This window comes from Oncorhynchus keta, chromosome 34 (genome assembly GCF_023373465.1).
Source record: "Oncorhynchus keta strain PuntledgeMale-10-30-2019 chromosome 34, Oket_V2, whole genome shotgun sequence".
Lineage (NCBI taxonomy): Eukaryota > Metazoa > Chordata > Actinopteri > Salmoniformes > Salmonidae > Oncorhynchus > Oncorhynchus keta.
In genome coordinates, this window is record NC_068454.1 from 193098 (window position 1) to 211556 (window position 18459).

The 18459-nt window shown below is 45.5% G+C and overlaps 1 protein-coding gene across 2 annotated transcripts in view; it reads left to right on the forward strand.

Annotated features, from left to right (window-relative positions):
• Window positions 1–5926: 5926 nt before the first annotated feature.
• Window positions 5927–18459, forward strand: part of abcb6b (ATP-binding cassette, sub-family B (MDR/TAP), member 6b) — a 71813-nt gene continuing 59280 nt past the window's right edge. For both annotated transcript variants that reach the window (XM_052492702.1, XM_052492703.1), the window contains exons 1-3: window positions 5927–7634; window positions 7885–8125; window positions 15312–15404. In XM_052492702.1, coding sequence (XP_052348662.1) covers window positions 7587–7634; window positions 7885–8125; window positions 15312–15404 — 382 coding nt within the window. In that variant the 5' untranslated portion in view covers window positions 5927–7586. The remainder of the gene's footprint in view (window positions 7635–7884; window positions 8126–15311; window positions 15405–18459) is intronic.

Sequence of the window (18459 nt, forward strand, 5' to 3'; positions counted from 1 at the left end):
AAACAAGCTACATATGGACAGTACCAGAACAAGCTACATATGGACAGTACCAAAACAAGCTACATATGAAAAGTACCAGAACAAGCTACATATGGACAGTACCAAAACAAGCTACATATGAACAGTACCAAAACAAGCTACATATGAACAGTACCAAAACAAGCTACATATGAACAGTACCAAAACAAGCTACATATGAACAGTACCAAAACAAGCTACATATGAACAGTACCAAAACAAGCTACATATGGACAGTACCAGAACAAGCTACATATGGACAGTACCAAAACAAGCTACATATGAAAAGTACCAGAACAAGCTACATATGGACAGTACCAAAACAAGCTACATATGAACAGTACCAAAACAAGCTACATATGAACAGTACCAAAACAAGCTACATATGAACAGTACCAAAACAAGCTACATATGAACAGTACCAAAACAAGCTACATATGAACAGTACCAAAACAAGTGATCTAATGGTTCTGTCTCTTCGCAGCAGAATCTGCAGAGCAGGAAGGTTGTATACTGCAGGTGGTTACTGCAGGGGTTACTGCACGGGGTTACTGCAGGGGGTTACTGCAGGGGGTTACTGCAGGGGGTTACTGCAGGGGTTACTGCAGGGGGTTACTGCAGGGGTTACTGCAGGGGGTTACTGCAGGGGTTACTGCAGGGGGTTACTGCAGGGGGTTACTGCAGGGGTTACTGCAGGGGGTTACTGCAGGGGTTACTGCAGGGGGTTACTGGGGGGGTTACTGCAGGGGGTTACTGCAGGGGGTTACTGCAGGGGTTACTGCAGGAGGTTACTGCAGGGTTACTGCAGGGGTTACTGCAGGGGTTACTGCAGGGGTTACTGCAGGGGTTACTGCAGGGGTTACTGCAGGGGTTACTGCAGGGGTTACTGCAGGGGTTACTGTAGGGGTTACTGCAGGGGGTACTGCAGGGGTTACTGCAGGGGTTACTGCAGGGGTTACTGCAGGGGTGTACTGCAGGGGTTACTGCAGGGGTTACTGCAGGGGGTTACTGCAGGGATTACTGCAGGGGTTACTGCAGGGGTTACTGCAGGGGTTACTGCAGGGGTTAACTGAGGGGTTACTGCAGGGGGTACTGCAGGGGTTACTGTAGGGGTTACTGCAGGGGTTACTGCAGGGGTTACTGCAGGGGGTTACTGCGGGGGTTACTGCAGGAGGTTACTGCAGGGGTTACTGCAGGGGTTTACTGCAGGGGTTACTGCAGGGGGTTACTACAGGGTTACTGCAGGGGTTACTGCAGGGGTTACTGCAGGGGTTACTGCAGGGGTTACTGCAGGGGTTACTGCAGGGGTTACTGCAGGGGTTACTGCAGGGGTTACTGCAGGGGTTACTGCAAGGGTTACTGCAGGTGGTTACTGCAGGGGTTACTGCAGGGGTTACTGCAGGGGTTACTGCAGGGGGGGTTACTGCAGGGGTTACTGCAGGGGTTACTGCAGGGGGGTACTGCAGGGGTTACTGTAGGGGTTACTGCAGGGGGTTACTGCAGGGGTTACTGCAGGGGTTACTGCAGGGGTTACTGCAGGGGTTACTGCAGGGGTTACTGCAGGGGTTACTGCAGGGGGTTACTGCAGGGGTTACTGCAGGGGGTTACTGCAGGGGTTACTGCAGGGGTTACTGCAGGGGTGCAGGGGTTACTGCAGGGGTTACTGCAGGGATTACTGCAGGGGTTACTGCAGGGGTTACTGCAGGGGTTACTGCAGGGGGTTACTGCAGGGGGGTTACTGCAGGGGTTACTGCAGGGGTTACTGCAGGGGTTACTGCAGGGGGTTACTGCAGGGGTTACTGCAGGGGTTACTGCAGGGGTTACTGTAGGGGGTTACTGCAGGGGTTACTGCAGGGGGTTACTGCAGGGGGTTACTGCAGGGGTTACTGCAGGGGTTACTGCAGGGGGTTACTGCAGGGGTTACTGCAGGGGTTACTGCAGGGGGTTACTGCAGGGGGTTACTGCAGGGGTTACTGCAGGGGGTTACTGCAGGGGTTACTGCAGTGGGGGTTACTGCAGGGGTTACTGCAGGGGTTACTGCAGGGGGTACTGCAGGGGTTACTGTAGGGGTTACTGCAGGGGTTACTGCAGGGGGTTACTGCAGGGGTTACTGGGCACTGGGGTTACTGCAGGGGGTTACTGCAGGGGTTACTGCAGGGGTTACTGCAGGGGTTACTGCAGGGGTTACTGCAGGGGTTACTGCAGGGGGTTACTGCAGGGGTTACTGCAGGGGTTACTGCAGGGTTACTGTTTACTGCAGGGGTTACTGCAGGGGTTACTGCAGGGGTTACTGCAGGGGTTACTGCAGGGATTACTGCAGGGGTTACTGCAGGGGTTACTGCAGGGGTTACTGCAGGGGGTTACTGCAGGGATTACTGCAGGGGTTACTGCAGGGGGTTACTGCAGGGGTTACTGCAGGGGTTACTGCAGGGGGTTACTGCAGGGGTTACTGCAGGGGTTACTGCAGGGGTTACTGCAGGGGTTACTGCAGGGGTTACTGGGTTACTGGGGGTTACTGCACTGCAGGGGGTTACTGCAGGGGTTACTGCAGGGGTTACTGCAGGGGGTTACTGCAGGGGTTACTGCAGGGGTTACTGCAGGGGGGCAGGGGTTACTGCAGGGGTTACTGCAGGGGTTACTGCAGGGGTTACTGCAGGGGTTACTGCAGGGGTTACTGCAGGGGGTTACTGCAGGGGTTACTGCAGGGGGTTACTGCAGGGGGTTACTGCAGGGGTTACTGCAGGGGTTACTGCAGGGGGTTACTGCAGGGGTTACTGCAGGGGTTACTGCAGGGGTTACTGCAGGGGTTACTGCAGGGGTTACTGCAGGGGTTACTGCAGGGGTTACTGCAGGGGTTACTGCAGGGGTTACTGCAGGGGTTACTGCAGGGGTTACTGCAGGGGGTTACTGCAGGGGTTACTGCAGGGGTTACTGGGTTACTGGGGGTTACTGCAGGGGGTTACTGCAGGGGTTACTGCAGGGGGTACTGCAGGGGTTACTGTAGGGGTTACTGCTGTTGGTTACTGCAGGGGGGTACTGCAGGGGTTACTGTAGGGGTTACTGCAGGGGTTACTGCAGGGGGGTACTGCAGGGGTTACTGCAGGGGGTTACTGCTGTTGGTTCCTGTATTTTACATTATAGCCAGTAGATATATATGATTAAATATCATCTGATGTTGGTTGTGTGAGGTGTCTGCATTTGTGCACTGGAGCATCATTATGAGATGAAACAACTGCTTGCTACTTGCCTGTTTGTGTGTGTGACAAGAACTGAGTAACATGGTGTGACCTGCATGTTGCAAAACGGTAGATAACAGCCCAGCAGATGCTTTGTCCTTGTGTTAGTATGTAACAATATTGAGCACATGGTGTGACTTGCTGTATCTTACAAAGTTGTGACAGGGAGGGGTGGTCATCACGAGGTTTAACTAAGATGGAAAAATACTGAACAACACAATAGCAGGAACTGAGCAACTGTTCTAACTAGGGGGTGATACCAGAACAGTAAGGATCTATACATCGACGGAGGGAGGACTCCAAGAGGCGGGGACCCGCCTGAGCGCCTGCGATAGGCTGGGCAAGTTTAAACCACGCCCATCTCTACTGTGATAGGGCAACAGACGGGTTGAAACTATGTCTATCACAGTATAAGAACACTGTTTACCTACATCCTGTCAGTTCTCTGTTCTACTAAAAACAAATACAGCAGGTTCAATCTGCAAAGATGCCATTCAATAATCTGAGCTGTCAACATGAGGCACAAGACTGGTTGTTTTGGTAACTTGATCACACGTTGCTTGTTTCTCTGTCGTCTTCTTAGGTCATCGGCTACTTTGCGTTAGCGTGTCGTCAGCTCCCCCTGGGGGTTGCTTGTTTCTCTGTCGTCTTCTTAGGTCATTGGCTACTTTGCGTTAGCGTGTCGTCAGCTCCCCCTGGGGTCTCCTCTGACAGATTATTATTATTATTTATTTTTTACATAAATGTGTAAAAATAACTTCCATAATTTCCTTAAATTCAAAAGGCACTCACACATCTGAGCAATCTTTTTTTGCAGGTGCATGGTAACAGTTGAACAAGATGAAGGAACAAGGAAACCACACACTGCTCTTGATAGTATCACTGATCTTTAATAAGCTTTTACGTATCGTCAGAGCTCTCAAGAAAGGCTGTGAGGTCGATCAAGAGCAGTGTGCGGGTTTCCTTTTTCCTTCATAATTTCCTTAAATGAAAATGCCGGTGCATTCGGACTAATGTCTTTACTGAGAGGTTCAGTAAGAACACTGTTTACCTCCACCTGTCAGTTCTCTGTTCTACTCAAAACAAATGCTGCCATTACAATCTCACTGTATGCCATTCAATAATCTCACTGTACTGCCAAGACTGGTCTCACTGTGCTGCCATTACCTCTCACTGTACTGCCATTACCTCTCACTGTACTGCCATGACCTCTCACTGTACTGCCATTACCTCTCGCTGTACTGCCATTACCTCTCGCTGTACTGCCATTACCTCTCACTGTACTGCCATTACCTCTCGCTGTACTGCCATTACCTCTAGCTGCACTGCCATTACCTCTGACTGTACTGCCATTACCTCTCACTGTACTGCCATGATCTCTCACTGTACTGCCATTACCTCTCACTGTACTGCCATTACCTCTCACTGTACTGCCATTACCTCTCACTGTACTGCCATTATCTCTAGCTGCACTGCCATTACCTCTGACTGTACTGCCATTACATCTCACTGTGCTGCCATTACCTCTCACTGTACTGCCATTACCTCTCGCTGTACTGCCATTACCTCTCACTGTGCTGCCATTACCTCTCGCTGTACTGCCATTACCTCTCACTGTACTGCCATTACCTCTCACTGTACTGCCATGATCTCTCACTGTACTGCCATTACCTCTCACTGTACTGCCATTACCTCTCACTGCACTGCCATTACCTCTCACTGTACTGCCATTACCTCTCACTGTACTGCCATTACCTCTCACTGTACTGCCATTGCCTCTCACTGTACTGCCATTACCTCTCACTGTACTGCCATTACCTCTCACTGTACTGCCATTACCTCTCACTGTACTGCCATTACCTCTCACTGTACTGCCATTACCTCTCACTGTACTGCCATTACCTCTCACTGTACTGCCATTACCTCTCACTGTACTGCCATTACCTCTCACTGTACTGCCATTACCTCTCGCTGTACTGCCATTACCTATCACTGTACTGCCATTACCTCTCGCTGTACTGCCATTACCTCTCGCTGTACTGCCATTACCTCTCACTGTACTGCCATTACCTCCCACTGCACGTAGAATGTATGCACACATGACTGTAAGTCGCTTTGGATAAAAGCGTCTGCTAAATGCCATATATTATTATTATTATTATTACTGTACTGCCATTACCTCTCACTGTACTGCCATTACCTCTCACTGTACTGCCATTACCTCTCGCTGTACTGCCATTACCTCTCACTGTACTGCCATTACCTCTCACTGTACTGCCATTACCTCTCACTGTACTGCCATTACCTCTCACTGTACTGCCATTACCTCTCACTGTACTGCCATTACCTCTCACTGTACTGCCATTACCTATCACTGTACTGCCATTACCTCTCACTGTACTGCCATGACCTCTCACTGTACTGCCATTACCTCTCACTGTACTGCCATTACCTCTCACTGTACTGCCATTACCTATCACTGTACTGCCATTACCTCTCACTGTACTGCCATTACCTCTAGCTGCACTGCCATTACCTCCCACTGTACTGCCATTACCTCTCACTGTACTGCCATGACCTCTAGCTGCACTGCCATTACCTCCCACTGTACTGCCATTACCTCTCACTGTACTGCCATTACCTCTCGCTGTACTGCCATTACCTCTCGCTGTACTGCCATTACCTATCACTGTACTGCCATGACCTCTCACTGTACTGCGGTGGTCCTTCTGTAGCTCAGTTGGTAGAGCATGGCGCTTGTAACGCCAGGGTAGTGGGTTCGATCCCCGGGACCACCCATACGTAGAATGTATGCACACATGACTGTAAGTCGCTTTGGATAAAAGCGTCTGCTAAATGGCATATATTATTATTATTATTATTATTATTATTACTGCCATTACCTATCACTGTACTGCCATGACCTCTCACTGTACTGCCATTACCTCTCACTGTACTGCCATTACCTCCCACTGTACTGCCATTACCTCCCACTGTACCGTACCTCTGCAGTGAAGAGGAAAATCAGAAACTGTTGGAGGACAGTCGAAGTTGATAAAACTTCTCGTTTTTTAAAAGTAAAAATGACCCTTAGCCTTTAAAAAAAAAAGAAATTGAAGGATACTTTTGCATTATTAAAAAATGGCCTCAGAAGCCTCCTATTGGTCCGATTTTTGCAACTTATTTACCAATCACAATATGCTTTGTTTTTGTATTTCCATTGTGGTCCCTGAACCCATAGGATCATTTAAAAAAAATGAAGAGCCCTGTTACTTTTATTTACATGTTTATCAAGTTCACCACCAAGGGTCTGTGCTCTGCGGGTTCCTTGGGACATCTCTACTCCCTATGAAGTTGACATTTAAAACGAAAAAAAGAGTTGTTGAATTTTGTCTTCACTCTCACTAACAGGTGAAATTATACAATGTACAACAGCTGGCCATACTCACTGCTCTACTAATGATACAACATGTTACAACTTCTAGGAGAAAACACTGGAGACAACGATACAATGTAACAATGGTACAACATGTTACAACTTCTAGGAGGAAACACTGGAGACAACGATACAATGTAACAATGATATAACATGTAACAACTTTCCTTGTAACTGCTTTAGAATGAAGTATTAAAGCTGAATTGACCTCTATTTAAACTGGACAATGGCAGGGCAGACCCTCTCACATGACCACATGCCCCGGTCATGTGAGAAATACCACCCAATCCATAGAGAATGATAGAGGCCTCTAGTGGCCAAAAGGCTGCATTAGCATGGGCAGGGCCATTGAGGGCTTCCACCATGAGAATATATTCAACTGGGTGGGACCTTCAACCTCATTGGCTGATTCCTCGTGGTGACCCTGTTTGAGTCGTCAGGAGAGATCAGCCAATCGTGAAAAAAAACCTACTTTAAAATGGTGATAGCATCAATGGCACTGCCCGTGCTGTCACAGACACTATAATGTCACAGATACAAAGATGAGTCCTCTATCTATCTCTATGATCCCATCCTGACTGCTAAGTAGACATGTGTTATCATGTTATCTCTAAATACCGATGGTTCATATGGAACGGTCGGTTCCTGGACAGATGTGTATGATGTCACTCTTTTAAAGCATGCGAATTCTACCATCTGTTCTCCCTGAGCGCCGTGTGGAAGTTTAGAACGCAGAACGTGCTGACGGTGCAGTTTGCCCCCCCCCCCCAAAAAAAAAACAAAGAAAAAGGCACAGCAACCTGGTAACATCGGTATGTGGCCTGCAGGCGACCCACTGTTGAACATTAGTCAGAGCTGGAGGCACGAGGAACAAATCCTCTAGTTCAGTTTATCAAATGGCAAATCAAGATGCAAAAGGAGCTGGAATTACTCTGACTATTGAGGTAAACATCTATTTATTTCCATTGTTAGGCATACAAGTATAATGCATGGAAATATGACACAATGGATGATAATGTTGTATTTTTTTAAAAATTGGTTTAACCTGTTCATTTTGTTTAGTTTTTTAATATTTCATTTTGTTTAGTTTTTTAATTGCATTTACACATCAGTGTTCTTACGGCGAGTTGTAGTACGCTGAAAGTTATTTGTTACTATGTTTCCTAACAAAAAGTGCCACTCTTCCCTCTACAGCCTGACAATAGAAGGCAACAGAAAGCCAGTGAGCCTCCACCTATGTCCTTCCCATCCACATCCAAGTCGTCCCAGACCGTGTCAACATGGCATGGTTTTGGGCAGAAGGTGCGTCTACTGGCCCCTTACCTGTGGCCCCGGGGCAGCCTGCCTCTTCAGGTAATGGTCCTGCTCTGTCTGGCCCTACTGGCCATGGAAAGGGTCATCAACGTCTTCGTCCCCATCTACTCCAAAAACATAGGTGAGACTGCCTGTCCCCTACTCCAAAAACATAGGTGAGACTGTCCCCTACTCCAAAATCATAGGTGAGACTGTCTGTCCCCTACTCCAAAAACATAGGTGAGACTGTCCCCTACTCCAAAAACATAGGTGAGACTGTCTGGGTCCTACTCCAAAAACATAGGTGAGACTGCCTGTTCCCTACTCCAAAAACAAAGGTGAGACTGTCCCCTACTCCAAAAACATAGGTGAGACTGTCCCCTACTCCAAAAACATAGGTGAGACTGTCCCCTACTCCAAAAACATAGGTGAGACTGTCCCCTACTCCAAAAACATAGGTGAGACTGTCCCCTACTCCAAAAACATAGGTGAGACTGCCTGTTCCCTACTCCAAAAACAAAGGTGAGACTGTCTGTGTCCTACTCCAAAAACATAGGTGAGACTGTCTGTCCCCTACTCCAAAAACATAAGTGAGACTGTCCCCTACTCCAAAAACATAGGTGAGACTGTCCCCTACTCCAAAAACATAAGTGAGACTGTCCCCTACTCCAAAAACATAAGTGAGACTGTCCCCTACCCCAAAATCATAAATGAGACTGTCTGTCCCCTACTCCAAAAACCGAGGTGAGACTGTCTGTCTCCTACTCCAAAAACATAGGTGAGACTGTCTGTCCCCTACTCCAAAAACATAGGTGAGACTGTCCCTACTCCAAAAACATAGGTGAGACTGTCTGTCCCCTACTCCAAAATCATAAGTGAGACTGTCCCCTACCCCAAAATCATAGTTGAGACTGTCTGTCTCCTACTCCAAAAACATAGGTGAGACTGTCTGTCCCCTACTCCAAAAACATAGGTGAGACTGTCTGTCCCCTACTCCAAAATCATAGGTGAGACTGTCCCCTACTCCAAAAACATAGGTGAGACTGTCTGTCCCCTACTCCAAAAACATAGGTGAGACTGTCCCCTACTCCAAAAACATAGGTGAGACTGTCTGTCTCCTACTCCAAAATCATAAGTGAGACTGTCTGTCCCCTACTCCAAAATCATAGGTGAGACTGTCTGTCCCCTACTCCAAAATCATAGGTGAGACTGTCCCCTACTCCAAAAACATAGGTGAGACTGTCTGTCCCCTACTCCAACAACATAGGTGAGACTGTCTGTCTCCTACTCCAAAAACATAGGTGAGACTGTCCCCTACTCCAAAAACATAGGTGAGACTGTCTGTCCCTACTCCAACAACATAGGTGAGACTGTCTGTCTCCTACTCCAACAACATAGGTGAGACTGTCTGTCTCCTACTCCAAAAACATAGGTGAGACTGTCTGTCCCCTACTCCAAAAACATAGGTGAGACTGTCCCCCTACTCCAAAAACATAGGTGAGACTGTCCCCTACTCCAAAAACATAGGTGAGACTGTCCCCTACTCCAAAAACATAGGTGAGACTGTCTGTCCCCTACTCCAAAAACATAGGTGAGACTGTCTGTCCCCTACTCCAACAACATAGGTGAGACTGTCTGTCTCCTACTCCAACAACATAGGTGAGACTGTCTGTCTCCTACTCCAAAAACATAGGTGAGACTGTCTGTCCCCTACTCCAAAAACATAAGTGAGACTGTCCCCTACTCCAAAAACAAAGGTGAGACTGTCCCCTACTCCAAAAACATAGGTGAGACTGTCCCCTACTCCAAAAACATAGGTGAGACTGTCTGTCCCCTACTCCAAAAACATAGGTGAGACTGTTCCCTACTCCAAAAACAAAGGTGAGACTGTCTGTGTCCTCCAAAACCATAGGTGAGACTGTCTGTCCCCTACTCCAAAAACATAAGTGAGACTGTCCCCTACTCCAAAAACATAAGTGAGACTGTCCCCTACCCCAAAATCATAAATGAGACTGTCTGTCCCCTACTCCAAAAACCGAGGTGAGACTGTCTGTCTCCTACTCCAAAAACATAGGTGAGACTGTCTGTCCCCTACTCCAAAAACATAGGTGAGACTGTCTGTCCCCTACTCCAAAAACATAAGTGAGACTGTCTGTCCCCTACTCCAAAAACATAGGTGAGACTGTCTGTCCCCTACTCCAAAAACATAGGTGAGACTGTCTGTCCCCTACTCCAACAACATAGGTGAGACTGTCTGTCCCCTACTCCAAAAACATAGGTGAGACTGTCTGTCCCCTACTCCAAAATCATAAGTGAGACTGTCTGTCCCCTACTCCAACAACGTAGGTGAGACTGTCTGTCTCCTACTCCAAAAACATAGGTGAGACTGTCTGTCCCCTACTCCAAAAACATAGGTGAGACTGTCCCCTACTCCAAAAACATAGGTGAGACTGTCTGTCTCCTACTCCAAAATCATAGGTGAGACTGTCTGTCCCCTACTCCAACAACATAGGTGAGACTGTCCGTCTCCTACTCCAAAAACATAGGTGAGACTGTCCCCTACTCCAAAAACATAGGTGAGACTGTCTGTCCCCTACTCCAAAAACATAGGTGAGACTGTCTGTCCCCTACTCCAACAACATAGGTGAGACTGTCCCCTACTCCAAAATCATAGGTGATGTACATAAAGATATATGAATGAGTGATGGTACAGAGCGGCATAGGCAAGATTCAGTAGATGGTATCGAGTACAGTATATACAGTATATACATATGAGATGAGTATGTAAACAAAGTGGCATAGTTAAAGTGGCTAGTGATACATGTATTACATAAAGATGCTGTAGATGATATAGAGTACAGTATATACATATACATATGAGATGAGAAATGTATGGTATGCAAACATTATATGAGGTAGCATTGTTTAAAGTGGCTAGTGATATATTTTACATAAATTTCCATCAATTCCCATTATTGAAGTGGCTGGAGTTGAGTCAGTGTCAATGACAGTGTGTTGGCAGCAGCCACTCAATGTTAGTGGTGGCTGTTTAACAGTCTGATGGCCTTGAGATAGAAGCTGTTTTTCAGTCTCTCGGTCCCAGCTTTGATGCACCTGTACTGACCTCGCCTTCTGGATGATAGCGGGGTGAACAGGCAGTGGCTCGGGTGGTTGTTGTCCTTGATGATCTTTATGGCCTTCCTGTGACATCGGGTGGTGTAGGTGTCCTGGAGGGCAGGTAGTTTGCCCCCGGTGATGCATTGTGCAGACCTCAATACCCCCTGGAGAGCCTTCCGGTTGTGGGCGGAGCAGTTGCCGTACCAGGCGGTGATACAGCCTGACAGAATGCTCTCGATTGTGCATCTGTAAAAGTTGGTGAGTGCTTTTGGTGACAAGCCGAATTTCTTCAGCCTCCTGAGGTCTTCACGATGCTGTCTGTGTGGGTGGACCAATTCAGTTTGTCCGTGATGTGTACGCCGAGGAACTTAAAACGTACTACCCTCTCCACTACTGTCCGTCGATGTGGATAGGGGGGTGTTCCCTCAAGTCCACAATCATCTCCTTTGTTTTGTTGGCGTTGAGTGTGAGGTTATTTTCCTGACACCACACTCTGAGGGCCCTCACCACCTCCTTGTAGGCCGTCTCGTCGTTGTTGGTAATCAAGCCTACCACTGTAGTGTCGTCCGCAAACTTGATGATTGAGTTGGAGGCGTGCATGGCCACGCAGTCATGGGTGAACAGGGAGTACAGGAGAGGGCTCAGAACGCACCCTTGTGGGGCCCCAGTGTTGAGGATCAGCGTGGTGGAGATGTTGTTGCCTACCCTCACCACCTGGGGGCGGCCCGTCAGGAAGTCCAGTACCCAGTTGCACAGGGCGGGGTCGAGACCCAGGGTCTCGAGCTTGATGACGAGCTTGGAGGGTACTATGGTGTTAAATGCTGAGCTGTAGTCGACGAACAGCATTCTCACATAGGTATTCCTCTTGTCCAGATGGGTTAGGGCAGTGTGGTTGTCATGCATAGGTGTAATAGGTGGCAGGGAAGTCAGGCGCAGGAGAGTCAAAATGGAGTGTAAATATGGAGTCTTTTAATAAAGTTCCACAAGTATGCTCCATAACAATAAATGTACAAACAAACAAAACATGGGTACGAGGACCCGACGCGCACCTATACAAACAATAACACTACACTGACAACAAATCAATCTCTGACAAAGACATGAGGGGAAACAGAGGGTTAAATACACAACAGGTAATGAATGGGATAGAAAACAGGTGTGTGGGAAGACAAGACAAAACCAATGGAAAATTAAAAAAAGGATCAATGATGACTAGAAGACCGGTGACGTCGAACGCCGAACAAGGAGAGGCAACGACTTCGGCAGAAGTCGTGACAGTGGTTGCGATTGCGTTTATAAATTAAAGGAGTATTTCAGATGAACCAGTCTGCTCCCTACTCTATTTAGTCTTTGAGTGTTGTATATTTTCATCTTTGATATGTTATGTAATGTATTTAAAGTATCTTCTGAAGTTTACTAATTGATAAGAGGTTTTTATCAAACAGCGGCAATATCTTCCCCTGTGTCTGTCCTCTGTGTCTGTCTAATGAATAATCTCTCCCTGTGTGTCTGTCCTCTGTGTCTGTCTAATGAATAATCTGTCCCTGTGTGTCTGTCCTCTGTCTGTCTAATGAATAATCTGTCCCTGTGTGTCTGTTCTCTGTGTCTGTCTAATGAATAATCTGTCCCTGTGTGTCTGTCCTCTGTGTCTGTCTACTGAATAATCTGTCCCTGTGTGTCTGTCCTCTGTGTCTGTCTAGTGAATAATCTGTCCCTGTGTCTGTCTAGTGAATAATCTGTCCCTGTGTCTGTCTAATGAATAATCTGTCCCTGTGTGTCTGTCCTCTGTGTCTGTCTAATGAATAATCTGTCCCTGTGTGTCTGTCCTCTGTGTCTGTCTAATGAATAATCTGTCCCTGTGTGTCTGTCCTCTGTGTCTGTCTAATGAATAATCTGTCCCTGTGTGTCTGTCCTCTGTGTCTGTCTAATGAATAATCTGTCCCTGTGTGTCTGTCCTCTGTGTCTGTCTACTGAATAATCTGTCCCTGTGTGTGTCTGTCCTCTGTGTCTGTCTAGTGAATAATCTGTCCCTGTGTGTCTGTCCTCTGTCTGTGTGTCTGTCCTCTGTGTCTGTCTAATGAATAATCTGTCTCTGTGTGTCTGTCCTCTGTGTCTGCCTAGTGAATAATCTGTCCCGGTGTGTCTGTCCTCTGTGTCTGTCTAATGAATAATCTGTCCCTGTGTCTGTCTAATGAATAATCTGTCCCTGTGTCTGTCTAGTGAATAATCTGTCCCTGTGTCTGTCTAATGAATAATCTGTCCCTGTGTCTGTCTAATGAATAATCTGTCCCTGTGTCTGTCTAGTGAATAATCTGTCTGTCTGTGTCTGTCTACTGAATAATCTGTCCCTGTGTCTGTCTAATGAATAATCTGTCCCTGTGTCTGTCTAATGAATAATCTGTCCCTGTGTCTGTCTAATGAATAATCTGTCCCTGTGTCTGTCTAGTGAATAATCTGTCCTCTGTGTCTGTCTAATGAATAATCTGTCCCTGTGTCTGTCTAGTGAATAATCTGTCTGTCTGTGTCTGTCTACTGAATAATCTGTCCCTGTGTCTGTCTAATGAATAATCTGTCCCTGTGTCTGTCTAATGAATAATCTGTCCCTGTGTCTGTCTAATGAATAATCTGTCCCTGTGTCTGTCTAGTGAATAATCTGTCCCTGTGTCTGTCTAGTGAATAATCTGTCCCTGTGTCTGTCTAATGAATAATCTGTCCCTGTGTCTGTCTAGTGAATAATCTGTCCTCTGTGTCTGTCTAGTGAATAATCTGTCCTCTGTGTCTGTCTAATGAATAATCTGTCCCTGTGTCTGTCTAGTGAATAATCTGTCCTCTGTGTCTGTCTAGTGAATAATCTGTCCTCTGTGTCTGTCTAATGAATAATCTGTCCCTGTGTCTGTCTAGTGAATAATCTGTCTGTCTGTGTCTGTCTACTGAATAATCTGTCCCTGTGTCTGTCTAATGAATAATCTGTCCCTGTGTCTGTCTAATGAATAATCTGTCCCTGTGTCTGTCTAATGAATAATCTGTCCCTGTGTCTGTCTACTGAATAATCTGTCCCTGTGTCTGTCTAATGAATAATCTGTCCCTGTGTCTGTCTAATGAATAATCTGTCCCTGTGTCTGTCTAATGAATAATCTGTCCCTGTGTCTGTCTAGTGAATAATCTGTCCCTGTGTCTGTCTAGTGAATAATCTGTCCCTGTGTCTGTCTAGTGAATAATCTGTCCCTGTGTCTGTCTAATGAATAATCTGTCCCTGTGTCTGCCTAGTGAATAATCTGTCCCTGTGTGTCCATCCTCTGTGTCTGCCTAGTGAATAATCTGTCCCTGTGTGTCCATCCTCTGTGTCTGCCTAGTGAATAATCTGTCCCTCTGTGTCTGTCTACTGAATAATCTGTCCCTGTGTGTCTGTCCTCTGTGTCTGCCTAGTGAATAATCTGTCTCTGTGTGTCTGCCCAGTGAATAATCTCTCTGTGTGTCTGTCCTCCGTGTCTGTCTACTGAATAATCTGTCCCTGTGTGTGTGTCCTCTGTGTCTGCCTAGTGAATAATCTGTCTCTGTGTGTCTGTCCTCTGTGTCTGTCTACTGAATAATCTGTCCCTGTGTGTCTGTCCTCTGTCTGTCTAATGAATAATCTGTCCCTGTGTGTCTGTCCTCTGTGTCTGTCTAGTGAATAATCTGTCCCTGTGTGTCTGTCCTCTGTCTGTCTAATCAATTATCTCTCTATGTGTCTGTCCTCTGTCTGTCTAATCAATAATCTCACTGTGTGTCTGTCTTCTGTGTCTGTCCTTGTGTGTCTGTCCTCTGTGTCTGTCTAGTGAATAATCTGTCTGTGTGTCTGTCCTCTGTGTCTGTCTACTGAATAATCTGTCTGTGTGTGTCTGTCTACTGAATAATCTGTCTGTGTGTCTGTCCTCTGTGTCTGCCTAGTGAATAATCTGTCCTTGTGTGTCTGTCCTCTGTGTCTGTCTACTGAATAATCTGTCCCTGTGTGTCTGTCTACTGAATAATCTGTCTGTGTGTCTGTCCTCTGTGTCTGTCTACTGAATAATCTGTCTGTGTGTCTGTCCTCTGTGTCTGTCTAGTGAATAATCTGTCCCTGTGTGTCTGTCCTCTGTGTCTGCCTAGTGAATAATCTGTCTCTGTGTGTCTGTCCTCTGTGTCTGCCTAGTGAATAATCTGTCTCTGTGTGTCTGTCCTCTGTGTCTGTCTAGTGAATAATCTGTCTGATGGCAGCAGCTGGAGGACCCTGGCCACCACCGTGTGTATTTATGTCCTGCTCAAATTCCTCCAGGGTGGAGGGGCAGGTGAGGAATAACAGGACACTCCGATCACTGTTACCTACTAATGGCTACTGTTACCTATTAATGGCTACTGTTACCTACTAATGGCTACTGTTACCTATTAATGGCTACTGTTACCTATTAATGGCTACTGTGACCTACTAATGGCTACTGTGACCAACTAATGGCTACTGTTACCTATTAATGGCTACTGTTACCTATTAATGACTACTGTTACCTATTAATGGCTACTGTTACCTATTAATGGCTACTGTTACCTACTAATGGCTACTGTTACCTACTAATGGCTACTGTTACCTATTAATGGCTACTGTTACCTACTAATGGCTACTGTTACCTATTAATGGCTACTGTTACCTATTAATGGCTACTGTTACCTATTAATGGCTACTGTTACCTATTAATGGCTACTGTTACCTACTAATGGCTACTGTTACCTATTAATGGCTACTGTTACCTATTAATGGCTACTGTTACCTATTAATGACTACTGTTACCTATTAATGACTACTGTTACCTACTAATGGCTACTGTTACCTATTAATGGCTACTGTTACCTATTAATGGCTACTGTTACCTATTAATGGCTACTGTTACCTATTAATGGCTACTGTTACCTATTAATGGCTACTGTTACCTATTAATGGCTACTGTTACCTATTAATGGCTACTGTTACCTACTAATGGCTACTGTTACCTATTAATGGCTACTGTTACCTATTAATGGCTACTGTTACCTATTAATGGCTACTGTTACCTATTAATGGCTACTGTTACCTACTAATGGCTACTGTTACCTATTAATGGCTACTGTTACCTATTAATGGCTACTGTTACCTACTAATGGCTACTGTTACCTATTAATGGCTACTGTTACCTATTAATGGCTACTGTTACCTATTAATGGCTACTGTTACCTATTAATGACTACTGTTACCTATTAATGGCTACTGTTACCTACTAATGGCTACTGTTACCTATTAATGGCTACTGTTACCTATTAATGGCTACTGTTACCTATTAATGACTACTGTTACCTATTAATGGCTACTGTTACCTACTAATGGCTACTGTTACCTATTAATGGCTACTGTTACCTATTAATGGCTACTGTTACCTACTAATGGCTACTGTTACCTACTAATGGCTACTGTTACCTATTAATGGCTACTGTTACCTATTAATGGCTACTGTTACCTATTAATGGCTACTGTTACCTACTAATGGCTACTGTTACCTATTAATGGCTACTGTTACCTACTAATGGCTACTGTTACCTACTAATGGCTACTGTTACCTACTAATGGCTACTGTTACCTATTAATGGCTACTGTTACCTATTAATGGCTACTGTTACCTACTAATGGCTACTGTTACCTATTAATGGCTACTGTTACCTATTAATGGCTACTGTGACCTACTAATGGCTACTGTTACCTATTAATGGCTACTGTTACCTACTAATGGCTACTGTTACCTACTAATGTCTACTGTTACCTATTCATGGCTACTGTTACCAACTAATGGCTACTGTTACCTATTAATGGCTACTGATACCAACTAATGGCTGCTGTTACCTATTAATGGCTACTGTTACCTATTAATGGCCTATTAATGGCCACTGTTACCTATTAATGGCTACTGTTACCAACTAGTGGCTACTGTTACCAACTAATGGCTACTGTTGCCTATTAATGGCCTATTAATGGCTACTGTTACCTATTCATGGCTACTGTTACCAACTAATGGCTACTGTTACCAACTAATGACTACTGTTACCTAATAATGGCTACTGTTACCTACTAATGGCTACTGTTACCTACTAATGGCTACTGTTACCTACTAATGGCTACTGTTACCTATTAATGGCTACTGTTACCTACTAATGGCTACTGTAACCTACTAATGTCTACTGTTACCTATTAATGGCTAATGTTACCAACTAATGGCTACTGTTACCTATTAATGGCTACTGATACCAACTAATGGCTGCTGTTACCTATTAATGGCTACTGTTACCTATTAATGGCCTATTAATGGCCACTGTTACCTATTAATGGCTACTGTTACCAACTAGTGGCTACTGTTACCAACTAATGGCTACTGTTGCCTATTAATGGCCTATTAATGGCTACTGTTACCTATTCATGGCTACTGTTACCAACTAATGGCTACTGTTACCAACTAATGACTACTGTTACCTAATAATGGCTACTGTTACCTATTAATGGCTACTGTTACCAACTAATGTCTACTGTTACCTTCTAATGGCTACTGTTACCTATTAATGGCTACTGTTACCTATTAATGGCTACTGTTACCTATTAATGTCTACTGTTACCTATTAATGGCTACTGTTACCTATTAATGGCCACTGTTACCTATTAATGGCTACTGTTACCAACTAATGGCTACTGTTACCTATTAATGACTACTGTTACCTATTAATGGCTACTGTTACCAACTAATGGCTACTGTAACCTACTAATGGCTACTGTTACCTATTAATGGCTACTGTTACCTATTAATGGCTACTGTTACCAACTAATGGCTACTGTTACCTACTAATGGCTACTGTTACCAACTAATGGCTACTGTTACCAACTAATGGCTACTGTTACCTACTAATGGCTACTGTTACCTATTAATGGCTACTTTTACCTATTAATGGCTACTGTTACCAACTAATGGCTACTGTTACCTATTAATGGCTACTGTTATCTACTAATGGCTACTGTTACCTACTAATGGCTACTGTTACCTATTAATGGCTACTGTTACCTACTAATGGCTACTGTTACCTACTAATGGCTACTGTTACCTACTAATGGCTACTGTTACCTATTAATGGCTACTGTTACCTACTAATGGCTACTGTAATCTATTCATGGCTACTGTTACCTATTAATGGCTACTGTTACCTATTAATGGCTACTGTTACCTATTAATGGCTTCCTCTGAGTCTCTCACTGGCTGGATTTGACTCTCGCTCTTTGTCTCCCTCCCTCCCTCCCTCCCTCCCTCCCTCCCTCCCTCCCTCCCTCCCTCCCTCCCTCCC